The 15,479-nt window shown below is 40.3% G+C and overlaps 1 protein-coding gene across 6 annotated transcripts in view; it reads left to right on the top strand.

The window, feature by feature from the left end:
• The window catches only part of mef2aa (myocyte enhancer factor 2aa), a 61,488-nt gene that overhangs the window by 5,252 nt on the left and 40,757 nt on the right, over nucleotides 1–15,479 (top strand). For 5 of the 6 annotated variants that reach the window (XM_030730717.1, XM_030730713.1, XM_030730718.1 and 2 more), the window contains one exon: nucleotides 13,910–14,122. In XM_030730717.1, coding sequence (XP_030586577.1) covers nucleotides 14,069–14,122 — 54 coding nt within the window. In that variant the 5' untranslated portion in view covers nucleotides 13,910–14,068. Of the gene's footprint in view, nucleotides 1–13,764; nucleotides 13,786–13,909; nucleotides 14,123–15,479 lie in introns of those variants that run through there. The other variant, XM_030730715.1, reaches the window with a different exon arrangement.

The raw sequence follows: 15,479 nt of genomic DNA, 5'->3' as shown, positions 1-15,479 counted from the left end.
GAACAGGGAAAGGAAGTGACCCAGCCCCCTCTGCTCTGTGGAAGCTGCTCCGGTTCACCGCAGGGCTCTGACTTACAGTTCAAAGTTGTCTTCCTCTCTACTGTTTGAGCAGAGCTATAGCACCATGAACACTGCAGTGAGTTATGCATGTTCTTTGTAGTTGGTGTTTGAGTTTTCAAACCGTTGTACAATGTGCTGAGCATGTTTTGTGTGTAGATTCAGGATGATGAGATTGTTTTTTTGATGTTGGCCACTTAAATGGAAGTGTAAGCCTGGGTGAGTTTAATAGTTACTGGCCATGATCTCATTTTACTTAAAACGTCATCCAGAAGAGTAAATATGACTCTCTTTATTTGTACTCTGGCAGGCCTTATTTGTCATTTTTTGTGTGTTAATTCAGTTAAAACTTGTCACTTTAAGTCCAGGGCATTCAGAAATGATTGTCTTTGCATCTCCAGTCTCCAAATCCCAGCTCTTCATAGTGTGACTGTGATTGTGAGTGAGGTGTTGAGTCTACCCGCTGTTTGTGCGTCTGCCCGTCTGTCCTCTTCCTTTCTCCCAGTCCACTTTCCATCTGTGTGCTGTGGGCTGCAGATCTAGGTGAAAATAGTGTAGTGTTTCCACTGGCTGTTGCCATCCTGGATTCATGTCAGACTGGGTTGTTCTTTACTTTGTTTCAATCCTCCCCTGAACCTATGTCATTGGTCCAACTAACAGAGGTGTTCACAGCGGGTATTGCGATTAGGGAGGTGGGGATTCATCATGAGCCGCTGGCCCTGGGATAGAGGACCAGAGGCAATTAGCTATCTGAAGCTGGGACACAGGACCAGAGCCTCTCCAGGAATCTTTCTGTTTCCTGGAGAGACAAGTTTCACCAAAGCCTTTGGGGGTCTTTCTGTCTTCCCCCTCCCTGTCTGTCTCCCCGCTCTCTCTCTCTCTGTGTTTGCACACAGTGTTCATGTGACAGCTAACACATATCATCTGATCTGGGAGAAACTCTGGGCTATAGCTACTGAAATACCCATTTGATTATTTGCACGGTGAATGATGACCATTCATGTCAATACATATCAGACTAAGGCGGGCAGATCTGCCATGCACATTTTCAGGAAAAGCCACTTTAAAACTGATATTTACTGTCATTCATGAAGCAAAGTGATAACGTGAGTGATTATTAAAAATGAAAACTGTCACCCACTGTGACCTGAAAGAACCTTAACAACATAAAGCACCATGACAAATAATTTACAAACCCAGATTTTCTACTTTTTCCAGACACTTCCAGCATCTCTCAGTCACATGGTACTCAGAGATGAGTGAGCAGTTTCATTATTTGAAAGGTAATAAAAATGATATGAAATGCAGTGTTAAAAGACCAATTTATATATATATATATATATATATATATATATATATATATATATATATATATATATATATATATATATATATATATATATATATATATATAAGAAAAAAATCAGTGCTACTTTAGCTAGCCCCTTTCATTGTTGTTATGACTCATGGCCATCCTCACTGCTCAGATTGCATAAACCTTTTATGTAATGGAACACTGTGGGAAAGAGGCATCGAGTGGAAGATAAAAATGGGAAGAGAAAATCAAATATTTATTCTGAGCTTTTTAACTTTTTTTTTTTCCATTAAGAGCAGACATTTTCTGAAGACACCCAGTCACTATACTCCTAAACAATATGGACTCCATGTATGTCTTCCAGAACATGCTATTTGTTTAGTGAAATCTTCCTGCTGATTTTCAAATGCTGTGGAGAATTGAATATCTAGAAGTTCTGTATCTAATCTGGGTTCCCAGTGTTTAAAAAAGACATGTTGGGATTGAATAATGCGCTGCTGCTGAGACACATTATGCATAACGTCCCTAATATCCTTACACTGTGGATTCCCCCTGGAGGAAGATCTTGGTTCATCTTTGCTGTTTACCATTTCTGAGTTGCGGTCTGTGCAACATCAAAAGCTGCCATGACACTTAACACAGCTCACAGGCTTACTTCAAGGGTGGGGGGGACTGTTGCTCCCTATTGGTTTGGCATTATTATTGTTCCCTGGTGAGAAGTCCGTCTTATGAAGGACAACCGTGCAAATGGACACATGCCATCATACCAAATCAGACCACAGAGCCACACTGTAATTCTATGCAAATTTATAAACCTCTCGGAGCATGCATGCATTAGTTTTTATTACTCCATGTGTGTTTGTGTGTCTGTGTGTAACTGGCAGTGAAACGGAATATTCAGCAACAACAACAAAAAAAAAATTAAATAGTAAAAATAGGGAAATACTGAAAATACTTTAACAGAGCAAAGGGGTAACACAGGAAGTATTTGTTTATATAGTGTACTCAATGCTCATGTTGTGTTATATTAAGACAATGACTTGTGAAACTGACACATTGTCACAGGGAATATTGGTGATGAAGGGCTTTTGCTTGGAGACATAATTTGTTAACCAACAGGGTTAATATGAGGCGATCAGTAAGATATTAATATGTCATTGGTGTTTTAAGCATATAATTTAAACTGGCTGATTAGAAATAATTTATAAATGAGTTTAATTGGGAAGTTTCTTAAGTCACAATGAAACTTTATGGTATGATACTATGGGATAGGCTGTTGCCTAAGGAAATTCAAAAATCTAGTTGCACACTTGGCCCTTGCAAAGCCAAATGCAAAGTAAAATAATGTTATAAAAACTCATACTATGCACCATAGCCAATATGTGTACTACTATTTAACATACTTTTGTGTGACTAACAGAAATCCGTATCTTCAGAAGCACTACTTAGTCCATAACGTGTCACTTCAACAGAGCAGCGTTGTTGGTTGGAGAACTGACTGCACACAAAAGACGGATGTAACCCATTAGTTTCTGGACTCCAATTATTAAACTTCAACTAAAGTTAGCATCGTAGACAGCATAAAAGATGGACATAGCTACAGTGATGGCGCCCGCTGGTTTGTTTAGTCCCATTTTGAAATGAGCGTTTTCGCTGTCGCCATCTTGGTGTTTTGAAACGTGATGTGATGAGAAAGTGGCGGGTATTACTGTGAAATCGCACACTCATTGGCTAATGACTTGTCAATCACAAGTAATTAGCATACCCCAGATAGCATGAAACATAGTAGGACCAAATTTTACAAAATCGACTACATTTTTATTTAGTATGACCAAAAATGAATGACTGAGACCATGAACTGAGCAGGAAAGTTCCAGAGAGACGTTGCTTCATAGACTTCTGTAAGACCAGAAATCTTTAGGCAGCTACAGGTATCACCCGCTGGAGGCCATTCCGGATTGGCTTCACTTTTAAGACCTGGAAGCTACATACATCATTTATATTGTCTAAAGTTAACGGAGCTAAAAGTGAAGATATGCAGATGATAGGGGGATGTGCTAAATCTTCAGCTTATGTTAGCAGGCTTGTTTTGCAAGCTACATCCATAGTCTCTGTGGTCAGAGATAAATACCACCTAATTAGTTCTCCGTAAGAATACATTTTGGCGCTACTGGTTGCTTAATTTTCCCACGCCAGCTGCTGATTCAGCTTGAGGCACATTACCATGGCAACCGAAAAAGGTCATTTTAGGTTAACTGAGTAACTTTAAACAAGTTAAAAAAAAAATTTGCAGGTTTGATATTTTTTAAAAATTCTTTGCAAAAAACTTTATGTTTGTAGGGTAACATTTTTCATCGGTTTCTCAAGTTGGTAATACCATACACAGCTTAACCAATTTATTAGTCAGAAAAGCTAGAAAATACAAATATTTTAGAAATCTATCAAAAACCTGTTTAAAACTAAAAACTGCTGAATTTACTGAACTGAATTCACATTTCTAATACCAAAATTTGAACAAGCACCCTGGACTTCTCTGAGAAGTCAGGAATTAATCAAGCAAAATGTCCGACCACGAAAACTAATGTTTCTGTTCAGGAATGCAACTAAGTAACTGTAATTTGGCATCTTAATTAAAAAAAAATATATGTGCTTTACAATTTTTCCTGCATTTTCATAAAACTGTAAATTTTTAAAATTCAAGGTTAACAATAAATATATTTTAGCATTCAAAATATTTCAATTAAACTCGGCTAGAATACTGGTGCATTAACCATTATGAAAACATAAAAAAAAAAAATTGGTAATTACCAATACTGTAAATTTAGAGCAACTGGGACTAAACCTTGAATTGTGAGTGGTGGTCTATTAAATTTGGTAACCACTGTTATCCATCCATCCATCCATCCATTCGCTTCCGCACATCCTGTTAAGGGTCGCGGGGGGGCTGGAGCCTATCCCAGCTGTCATAGGGCGAGAGGCAGGGTACACCCTGAACAGGTCGCCAGCCTGTTGCAGGGCCAACACAGAGGGACAGACGACCTTTCACACTCACATTCATGCTCTCATTCACACCTATGGGCAATTTAGATTAGCCAATTAACCTAACCCCAGTAAGTGCATGTCTTTGGAATGTGGGAGGAAACCGGAGTACGCGGAGGAAACCCACGCAAGCACGGGGAGAACATGCAAACTCCACACAGAGAGAGGGAGAGGCCTGGGCCAAGGTGGAATCGAACCCAGGCCTTCCAGATGGTATTCTAACTGTGAGGCCGCAGTGCTAACCACTACGCCACCGTGCTGCCCGTAACCACTGTTATGTAAATGTAAATGTTATTAAATAACCTTCTGGATTGCCCCAAGATTGCCTGGAACTTATTTATTTCAAAAATAAAATGTCAAATCTGTAATTTAATAGTAATGGTAATACTTTAGTGGCAAATACTCATGCTAGCAGGACACTATAGCAACTCAACTGTATATCTATGTCATCAAGCACATTCATTTTTAATGAGACATAATTCATCACCCTGCCCTTGCATTGAGGAAGTTATCGTGATTTTCTTTGTTCATGAAAGTTTGACTCAAATATGCATCAAGGGATTTACCTTGAGGAGGAGAGTAGCTTTTCTACATGAAATGGATATAACTGTTAGGTGAGGGTCATCTCTTTATCCTTGAGAAACTGAGAATCCATTCATTGGCTGGGCTTGAAAACCTGACTGACGCAAATGGATCATTGGGAATAGAAGTGTCCCAGCAGTAATTATGTTACAACGCAGCTGCCGCACACTGCCACACTACCACAGAGGTGGGATGGGATGGGTGCGGGGTGCTTCTTTTAGTCTTGTTTCCCTTACATCTTTCCACATAGTTAACACAGTCATACTGTCTTCTCTCTCCCACTCCCCTTCTCTTTCTCTCTCTCTGTTGTTTTCTTTCTGTCTCTCTTTCATAGGCAAAACTGCTGTCAAACCCAAACACACGTGAAGTGCAGTGGAAAGTTTCTGACTAACATTTATCCTGATCTGCTGACTGAATGTCTCATCCTTCTGTTAAATTACTCGTATAATGAGGAAAAAGTTGGTATCACATCATGTCACCTATTTGTCACTGTTGTCTTCCTGGCCTCTAGATCCCCACTGCCTGTGCCTTGAAGCTAAAGCAAAATGTCTGTTTCATTTTTTTTCTGCTCTCCAGGCCTCCGTGGCACTAAGTCAGTTAAAAAAGAGACATGAAATTAATGTAATGTCAATGGCGTTTTCTCACGAAACCCCTAGGCACTTAGTCAAAGTCACCTTGCATAGTCCTCTCATCCCCTGACACTACTGCGAGAGTGAGATGGAGGATGTCTGTCTGCTAAGGCTGTCAGCATATGATGTCCTTCAGTTATGAGTTGTTATATCCACTCATCGTCATTCATATTTTGCAGATTGGCTACATGTCTCATATTTATCTGAAAAGCGGCAACATTTCCATTCAGCCGTCTATACAGTACAATGTAGCCCACGGTGAAGCGCATTCTCAGTGAGAACAAGTTCATCCTGTGGGGCTTTCTTTCCTTTTGATGTCATTTTGCAGGTGATAAGTAGCTTTCTGTCTCCTGGTCCCTGTCTTACACCACCATCCCCCCAACCAAAGCAAGGTGCTAGCAGCATGGAGGATTGTTTGAACTTGCATTGATCCATTGTGGGATTACAGCTGGGTCATTGGAGAGTTGGACTGAGCTTCCAGTCATCAGGGCAGATTAACCACTCGCTGTCTGCTTGGCTGCCATTTCAGTGCAGGCACTCACTGCTGGCTTTGTGACTGTCCCTACATGCAGGTCAATGTTTCCTTTTGAACAATGCATTTTCATACTTTCTTCATTGAATTAGGTTCAGACTGATTTAATATGCAGGGAAACATATTGCCTAATGAAATAAGACGAAACATTCTTAGAGTGTTTAAATCTGTAAGCAACCCATGAAAGACTTGCCAGTCCTAATTTTATATTCTCGATATTTTGACCTGCAGGGTCTTCTTTAGTGCAAACTGTATGAATTTTGTTTTTAACACGCACAAGGTGTTCATATCATAAGCATTTTAGCCTTTCCTTGAAATGATATTCAAATCTCTCCTGTGTGAGAAATGTCACCCCAAGCTATGCTTTACAGAGGAAGGGGAAGTGCTGCAGAAAGTCCATGTTTTGCAGACTGCCCCACCTCTCTCTACATTTCTCAAAACCTCCTTTTTCACTTTTTTGTTCATGCCCTTGCAATAGCTCATGTTAATTATGTCTCATTAGTTGCCTTGGAAACTGAGGTGAGGGAATGTATAACATGAGTTCAAAGAAAGGGAGAAATAAAAAAAGAAAAAATAAATCATGAGAAATAGCATGAAAGAATGAAAAAAGAAAGAAGGGGGAGGGCTAAAAAAAAAGGGGATAGAGAAAGTGGTTGTTAAAGGATCAGCCGTGTGTCAGATTAGCATCAGGAGACATTAACACTAGTGATGCTGCTGGGGCCACAATACTGCCTTTCACTGCTGGAGAGGGAGATAAGCGCACTCTCACAAAAGGGAAGAGGGAGTGAGTGTGAGAGGGCTGGCTTGCCTCCACTCCCCTCAGGCCAACAGCCCCATTTACAGGTACAGCACCTCCTGATTAAAGCAAGAACAAAGAGGTGGATGTTCATTTCCTACTGCGCTGGTGTCAAGGCGCCATTGAAACAAATTGGTAAAACTGTGGATTTAGGCCGCTTCGCTTTATGTCTTCAATCTGCCAGAAGCTAATCATAACTGAGCCACAATGTTGACACTTTGAGTTTGATACACTTAAGAACGTTGTCATGGATTACTTCACAGAATCCCCGTGCCAATGCACATCAGATTACTGTGTGAGGCCGTTGCATGCTCGGGAATGTACTTCTGTCATAATCGTGTTGTTTCAGTGTATATTAACTTGAGTTGTGAGAGCTGTGATTCATTCTTATGTAACCATTGGAGTGTTTGAATAACTAGAAAAGGCCTCTGCCTGCTAATTGTAAAGTGAGTGACCGAAAGCATCCTGTGCACGTCGTCCAGCACGAGTAATGATCCTTACAGTAAACACAGTAAGCACACAGGGCAAAGCCACAAGAGATGAGCCTCTGTTTAGTCTTAGACTTACATTCAGGATGGTAATAAGGGGAAGGATCAGAGGGGAAGGGTATCCCCAAGGTGGTCCCTCCCTTTCTTCCTCCCCACTACCTCACCCGTCCCTCTATCTCCCCGCACGTAGAAAGGTCCTGAATAACAGGAAGTGGAGGGGCAGGAAGTTAAGTCTTGTCTGCCCACGGCCTGTGGTAGGATACTGAGGCTAACTCTGCTTTGCTCAGGAAGTGCAACTGTCACGGCTGTGCTCAAGACTTTGGCTGCTGTCCATCACCTTCAAAGAAGTGGAAGCACGCTTGTTGCATATAGCTACATATGGTGGGTGCGTCTTTAACACAAGTCACATTGAATGAATTTTCAGAATCATCTTTGATACATTTTTATTACATTTTGACAATTGAGATGTTGACTGAAAAAAATGGAGGTGTACTCTTAGTTTATGAGCTTCAGTTATATTACAGACTTACTACATGGCACTGGCCTAATTTTGTGCTCATTAGGTAAGTCTCACAACAGAAATGTAATTTTATGTTACCTTTTATATAGGGCAGCAGATGAGAGAGTAATGCTTCAACTTTCTGTGGAGCGAACACAGGCTTCCGAGGAAAGAGGGAGGAGGCTGGATCCAGTAATTACACTGGGAATTGAGCATGTTTTATTGATTGTGAAAGAGCTAGACCTGTCACCAAGCCTCCCAGTGTCTCAGTGGTCCGTCTTAAGGGAGGAGGAAGCAGACTAGCATTCCTGTCACTTGACCAGTGTTGCACCTCGTCACAGAGGATCACTGTGGCTCTGTTCATAAACAACTGCAATGCTCAGTCACTCATATAGGTACAGCATATTCTAAAACTGCATCTTTGTTTAACAGTGGGTATAGTAAGGCATGCCATATTGACTTTATGTCAAGCTGTGGCCGTTTCTACAGTGACATATTCTCTGCACATTGATTTATGTGTTACAAATGTTTGGTAAGCATCTTTCAGAAGTGCTGGATTGGTTTATATCAAAGTGGACCAGGTGTATCACATCAAGGTCTTCTTAATGTAATGCTGTTGTACAGTGTGCTGCTTTGTATGCACAAACTACAGCTGCATTGGTGTGACTTTGTGTCCTCTTAAATCATTTAATATCCGTGTAGCTTTTCTTGAAAATGCTTTCGATAATGTCGGGTTCACAGTAAATATTGTGCAAAAATATTTCCTGTATTGTCTTGAAAGTCTATGAAATTGCAACATTACAGTGTATCAACTTCATAATAATAGAAAAGAGCAGAAAGTGTAATGCTGAAATAGCTAACACTAAAGCTAACATTAGTGAGCTGCATGAGTCATTTACAGTTTTACAGAAGACGCTTTCTACAATCTTCCAATCAAATTATCGTTGCGGCACATGTGGAAGGCAGAGAAGAATCAGTGGTAGCTTTAAACATGCGATCTCACAGCTGTAAATAAATAAATTGGAATAGAAAACTGTATTTAATATGGAACTGTGATAGTAATCCCCTCGGCTTGGTCACTGTCAGTGCCAATATCTAATTTGCCACTAGCCACAGAATGGTTTATAATTTATTGAATGGAACCTTTGCAGTAGTTAAAGGAGCACTGTGTACTATTTAGTGGCCTCTCACTAACAAAAACCCAGTTATCATTTTAGGATGATTTTTACGCAAATAAAAACAAAAAGTCCTTTTCTGCCAATAGATTCACATCGAGTTAACAGATGTCAGCTATGTGGCTGTACTGCACATTTTTACTAAGATGGTCTTATAACCTCATATGGTGTCCTGGTCCTGGTTCATTGCTTTTCTCCTTTTATGTTTATTGTCTGTGTCTCTGTTTCCTACGCACATGCACACTCACTTGTACAAAGACCACATGATTTAGGCCATAAACGGATACTCTGTCCCATTCCAACACTCAAGAGAAGTTAGAGTGTCACGCAGAAACACACACTCCTCTACAGTGCAGACATTGTTCTACTTTGTAATCTGAACATCTTCTGACATGTTTATCCGGTTAGTGAGACCAGCTGAATTATCCCCCTTACTTCAGGAGGTTGAAATTGCATTATTTATTTTACACTGAAGTATGTTGCGATACAGTCTACCACAGTAAAATATCAGTGATTGTTGTTGCTCAGATCCCGGAAATAATGTTTTGTCAGCTAGCTGTTTTAGATTTTGACTAACTTGTGATGAATATGGACACTAAGTTGGGAGTGTGGCACACCTGCAGTCTGAAGGCTCTCTCAGCTTGTCATTTTGTATTTGTGCAAGATAAAATGTCATGACACAGTCTATTATGCCTCAAGACTTGAACTGTCCTCCGGTGACAGCTCCTCTGCAAATTGAGAGGAAAGAATATGTACACGCCGTTTATACTCATATTACACTAAACCTATTCACATACGCACACACTCAAATAACAGAATTCCAGTGGTCAATTCAGACTAACCTTGACAAATGATTAGATAAATACCTCAAAAGTTAGACCACATTCACATGCACATGCATAAATTAAACACAGAAAACTACAGTTTTATTGTCACTACACGGTGGCCAGTGTATTTCTTTAGTGGAGCAGATACCCTTTGCACAGGGCTCCCTTTAATTCAAACATTAGTTTGTGTATAAAATGCTGAATGAACAAGAGCACCGTCATTCTCCCTGGCCTGTTGTGATGTGGTTTGGGGAAATTCTTTGTGGGGGTTCAGACAGTTTCTTTCCTGGCTCAGACAGCCACGCGTGGGAAGTTAGCAAGGTGATCTCAGTCAAGTTTGCCTACATTGGAGCCCCGATTCAGACAGCCAGACACCATAATGCCAGTCCATCTGTAACCCATAATGACTGTGTGCCACTGCAACTGGTCATTTTCGTTTTCACTGCCAAATCGGCCCCTGGCTTCCTCACCTCGCAACTGCTGACTGCATCTAATGGCCTGAGTTGTTAACCTTTCTACATTTGTACTCATAGGGGGAATGCAGTTGTTTGGACATTTTCTATTTGCTGGGTGTAAGTGATGGATGCGCCTCCAGGGAGGGGGCTATATCTCTTCTTCCAGAGAAGTAGAGAGAGGACAGAGTTAGATGTTCCCTGGGGAACACTGTGGTCTGAACCACTGGCCAGGTTACAAGCTCATGTGGGAATATATTCCCAATTCTTTCTATCCCTCTGGCTTCTCCTGAAACCCAGGAGATTTCAACCAGCCTATTGTCAACACCAAATTGGGCTCTCCCTCTTTATCATCTTAAGAGTAAAGCTGGCATCAGTTTAACCAAGTTCAGGAAGTGCAAAGAAATGTCAGTGGCTGAGTAAGGCACACTTTTTCTGTTAAAATCTGGATCTTTCAAGAAAACCTTTGTAAAATGCTATCAAAACATGATGTGATTAAACTATAATAAATTACAAACTAGATTTCAAAAAAGTTAGGCATTTGTGTAAAATGTACTGCACATTATTTAATCCTAGCTTGTGTCACGCGTGGGCCATCGGCATGCCTTGGTAAACATTATATGGTCCATAAGCACGATAAAAAAAGAATGAACTACTTTACATTTCATTGATGTACAGTTCATTTAATTCTATAAACACAGAATGAGATAAAGGGAGTGTTGTGCATAGATTTCAACTTCTATGTTATAGCCATCAAAGGCAGCCTACTCCTCATACCATCATGTATGCTCGCTTTTAAACCGTGTACGGGTAACAATCCAGATGGCCCTTCTCCTCAGAGGACACAGTGTCCATAATTTGCCTTCTCAGGACAGGATGATCTTCTTTCTGTCTTTTGGAAACTGGTTATGTTCACAGTTGGGGAAAGAGGCTGATTAGAGAAACTTAAACGGTAACATGACAGACTAATTTGTTATTTGCATAGGGAGGGCTTCTAAAACAATTTTTGACGTTGATATCAAGAAAAAATGTGAATAAATCTTTATACAACCTCAGATGAACAACAAAATATGATACATCACACTGTGTTATTTCTATTTAACAACAACTAGGCCAAAATGCAGAAGTAGTATATTACAGCGTTGCTTCGCTTCATTGGGTTTTGTGGGCATTTTTTATGCATGGCTCTCAAAAGGTCCCACCAAAGCATTTCAATCGGTTTGTGGCCAAGCTTTGTCTGTCAGAAAGATGGCTCCACATTTGACTCTAGAATACTTCGGTATGTGGAAGAGTTCATGGTTGTCAGTGACTGTAAGGTGCCCAGGTCCCGTGGCTGCAAAACAAGCCTAAATTATCCCCGTCCACCAACATGGTTGACAGTTAGTATGAGATGTTTGTGCTGATATGCTGTGTTTGACTTCCATGGATCTGTGTATTATGGCCAAACTTCTCCACTGTGGTCTTGTCTGTCCAAATCACATTGTTCCCAAAGTACTGTGTTTTGTTCAGATGCAACTTTACAAACCTAAACCATGCTGCCATGTTCTTTTTAAAGAGAAGACCCTTTCTCCTGGAAACCCTTCCAAACAAGCCATACTTGTTCAGTCTTTCTCTAATTGTGCTGTCATGAAGTTTAACATTTATCATGCTAACTGATGCGTACAGAGTCTGAAATGTAGCTTTTAGGTTTTTTGAAGTTTCGTTGAGCATTACATGGTCTGTGGGATGAATTTGCTGGGACATCCAGTCCTGGAAAGATTGGCAACTGTCTTATATGTTTTCCACTTGTGAATAATCTTTCTCACTGTAGAATGATGATCTGCAAACTTCTTTGCCAATGTCTGTCCTCTTTGGCATTGTGTTAACACACACCTGGATGCTTCAAATCTACATACTGCCAAATGTTCCGCTTCTATAGAGGTGCTCACACTTGCTGATTATCAGTTAATCAAGTGCATTTGATTAGCAACAGCTGGCTGCTACTTACCTTCTTAACGATGTAATGCCAAGTGTAATATATTTGATACATGAATATTTGAGACCTTGACGTCATCAGTATGATTTTTTTTTTTCCCTGAAAAACCTGATGTATGCAATCAGATACAAGCAGTGCTACTGTGAGCAATAAATTGCACATAATTGCTCAATGTAGCAAAAATGAAAACATATTTAAATTGAAATTTTATCTTTTATTTATTTTTTAATTTGTCAGAAAGTTCAATAAATACTCCAGTTTTAAAAATTTGAATTTTCTGGTAATGATTTAATGGTTCAGGCTTCATAGGGTTAATTGCTATGGAAACATTAAAAATGGACTTAGATCGTTCACACAGTGCGTCTGCATTTTGGCTTTGTTTTCATTAAATAAATAAAGACATGGTGAAATATGTCATGTTTTGTAGTTCACCTGTGGTTGTATTACCTAATTTTAAGACCTGCTAAGAGCCATGAATGTATGTACCTATTCTACCTAGCAATATTTAGTACATATATACAGTATATATTCCTCCACGTACCAAGCAGGTTGCTGTCAACAAACTAAAACATTTCTAATTTTCACATTTCACATTTTGCTTTTGTACCATTTTTAAATGCTTTGCAAAACATGCATTATCTCCTTAATTATTTTCTACATAGTATTCCAACTTTTTTAAAAACCGTATTAAATGTAGTAATAATACCAAGACAAATACTTACTTAAAGTAGGTAAATATACTTAAGGAAACACACTTCTTCACTTTCTTTCCATGACTTTTTTGGAAGAATTTATACCAGTCTTTTGCCTGAAAAGTCAAATGAACAGCCAGTTGCTAGTTAGATTAGCTTAGCTCAGCTTAGTTTAGCTTAACTTAGCACAAAGCCTAGAAATGGAGAAAATGATTAACGTGAATCTCCCTGAAAGGAACTAAATTTGTCCACAAGTTCAGAGCTCCCTTACACCAGTTGAAACCAGTTGCCAGGCAACCACCCGAGACCCCAGGAAGGTACTGCTCTCAGCCAAGAAATAACCAAGCAAATAACCTTTAATAAGATTTTGAATTGTTTTTTATTCTCTACTCTTAACTTTTTATAGACTGAGCAGAGATTGCTTGCTAATTGGTGAGCTTCAGAGGTTCTGGGGGTGTATTTTGTTACCTTTGGACAGACGTGTCCATCCTTTTTACCAATTTAAAACACCAATGGCTTTGGTATCAAATTTAACTTTGCCAGAAAGATATAAAACCTAACAAAATGTAAAACTGTTCTTTTAAGAGATAAGTTTCTAATTGGAAAAAAAAAAAACTAGTTGAGCAGACTTGGATACTGTAGCTCCTGCCCATTACGTGTGAACCTGTCTTTCAGTGATTTCAGCTGTGGAGCAGTTCAGGCAGTGGACAAAATAACGGCATGCTATGTAGGTCTCATACTTTCTGAATGTGCTTGAAGACAAAATGCAGAGCCCTCTGGTACTTTAGGAGACGTTGCTGGGTGTCAAGTTAACTTTTTCTTTTTCCCTTTCTCTTTTGGTCCTCTTTCAGATTGTGGTGTGGTCTGCTGAAGAACAACGAGTGTCTTGAGAAGAGTGAGTGTATATAAGAAGAGAGACTGTTGCACAATGTGCTAGGAGAGTGGGGGAAGAAAGAGTGTTGTTTTTCTGATATTGTTGAGGTGTCAGAGAACCAGGAAAGGAGACAGCCATGGGGCGAAAGAAGATACAGATCACGAGGATCATGGATGAAAGGAACAGACAGGTGAGTGGGAAAATATCTAACTAGATACCAGTTTGTCTATATGTCTGTTTGTCTATGTCTAAACTTGTTTTAAAAGATGCTTTGGTTTCTTTATATGCTGCTCTGTATCTATCGAAGGCTACAGTTTTTCCTCTGTTTTCCTTCTTGGACGAAAGTTCTGCAGCTGTCATGGTCTGCATGGATCTGAACAGACATACCTCCCTCCCCAAAGTCCCAGCCAACTGAACAGGGACCATGACATTTCTTTGTCAGTGCGGTCGCATTTACAGACATGATTCCCCTGCCACCCTGCAATTTCAACCAGAGAACTTGATGAGGCAGCAGCAGCTCTGGGCCGCAGCGGGGGCCGCGTGGTGTGGGAGTGAACTGAGTGTTGCAAGAAGTGCAGTGGGCTGCCTGTGGCCTTCCCACACTGTAGGGCTTGTCCCCTGTCCTGGCAGTATAGCCGGGGCCCTTTGCTATAGCCCTGTGTGTTTGCAGCTGTTTGGTAGTAATTAGGAGCAGCCACTGCACCACAGCACCCTCTCATTTGTAGGGTGGGTCAGAAGGACACACAGCACCCTTCTTTGCCTTGGCCTCACTGGTCCTAACTAGCCACAAAGCGGGAAAGAGCTGGAATTCATTCTGTCTGCTCATGTTAAATATAAACTCCTAAACAGCAAAACACTAAAAAAAAACAGCCTGGGTCTGTTTGAAACATGAATAACAGGTGCAGATATCTATAGCAGAAAGGCTAGGTCAATTTCTTATTTAGCTACGCTCGCTTTGATTTAAGAGCTAAGTTAAGGAAGCATGCGCAATGTTTTTGACAAATTATACCAATTAATGCAGATACATAGGTTTCCTGTATCCTGATAGCACACATCTGGTTAACACGGCCTAAACATGATTAATTATGCGGTAATAACCAGTTGGTACTCAGACTATGTTTCTGTCTGTGAGGCTAGCAGTTCACTCAAGTGCGAAACAAAAATCCACAGTGTGGGCCAATTATCAGCATAACACCTGGCTCTGGGTGGGATCCAAATTGGGGAGGGAAGGGGTGGGGGTGGGGTGGAATCGGTCCAGCTCATTGGTTGTATCTAAGCTCTATGCAGTGACCTGTGACATGAAGGAAAAAAGAAACAGAAAATTACATGAAAACAGGTTGTTATCTGATTGTTAGGTGAGCAGGTCAAACCTTCAGAAGATCCATTCTTTGCACTGCATATATAAGGCAGTGAGGGGAGACATTTTGCAGTGTTGTTTCAGAGAAAAGTAAAGCTGAGGAGCTTATTATTAATGTGTCTTCCAAAGTCTAGTGTTTGCATCAGATTTTAAATGTCTCACTGGATAATTTGTGAGAAAGTTTATCAGC

The sequence above is a fragment of the Archocentrus centrarchus genome, chromosome 6 (assembly GCF_007364275.1).
Source record: "Archocentrus centrarchus isolate MPI-CPG fArcCen1 chromosome 6, fArcCen1, whole genome shotgun sequence".
NCBI classification, from domain to species: Eukaryota; Metazoa; Chordata; class Actinopteri; order Cichliformes; family Cichlidae; genus Archocentrus; species Archocentrus centrarchus.
Note: the sequence above shows the minus strand (reverse complement) of the source record. Positions and strands in the feature narration are given on the sequence as shown.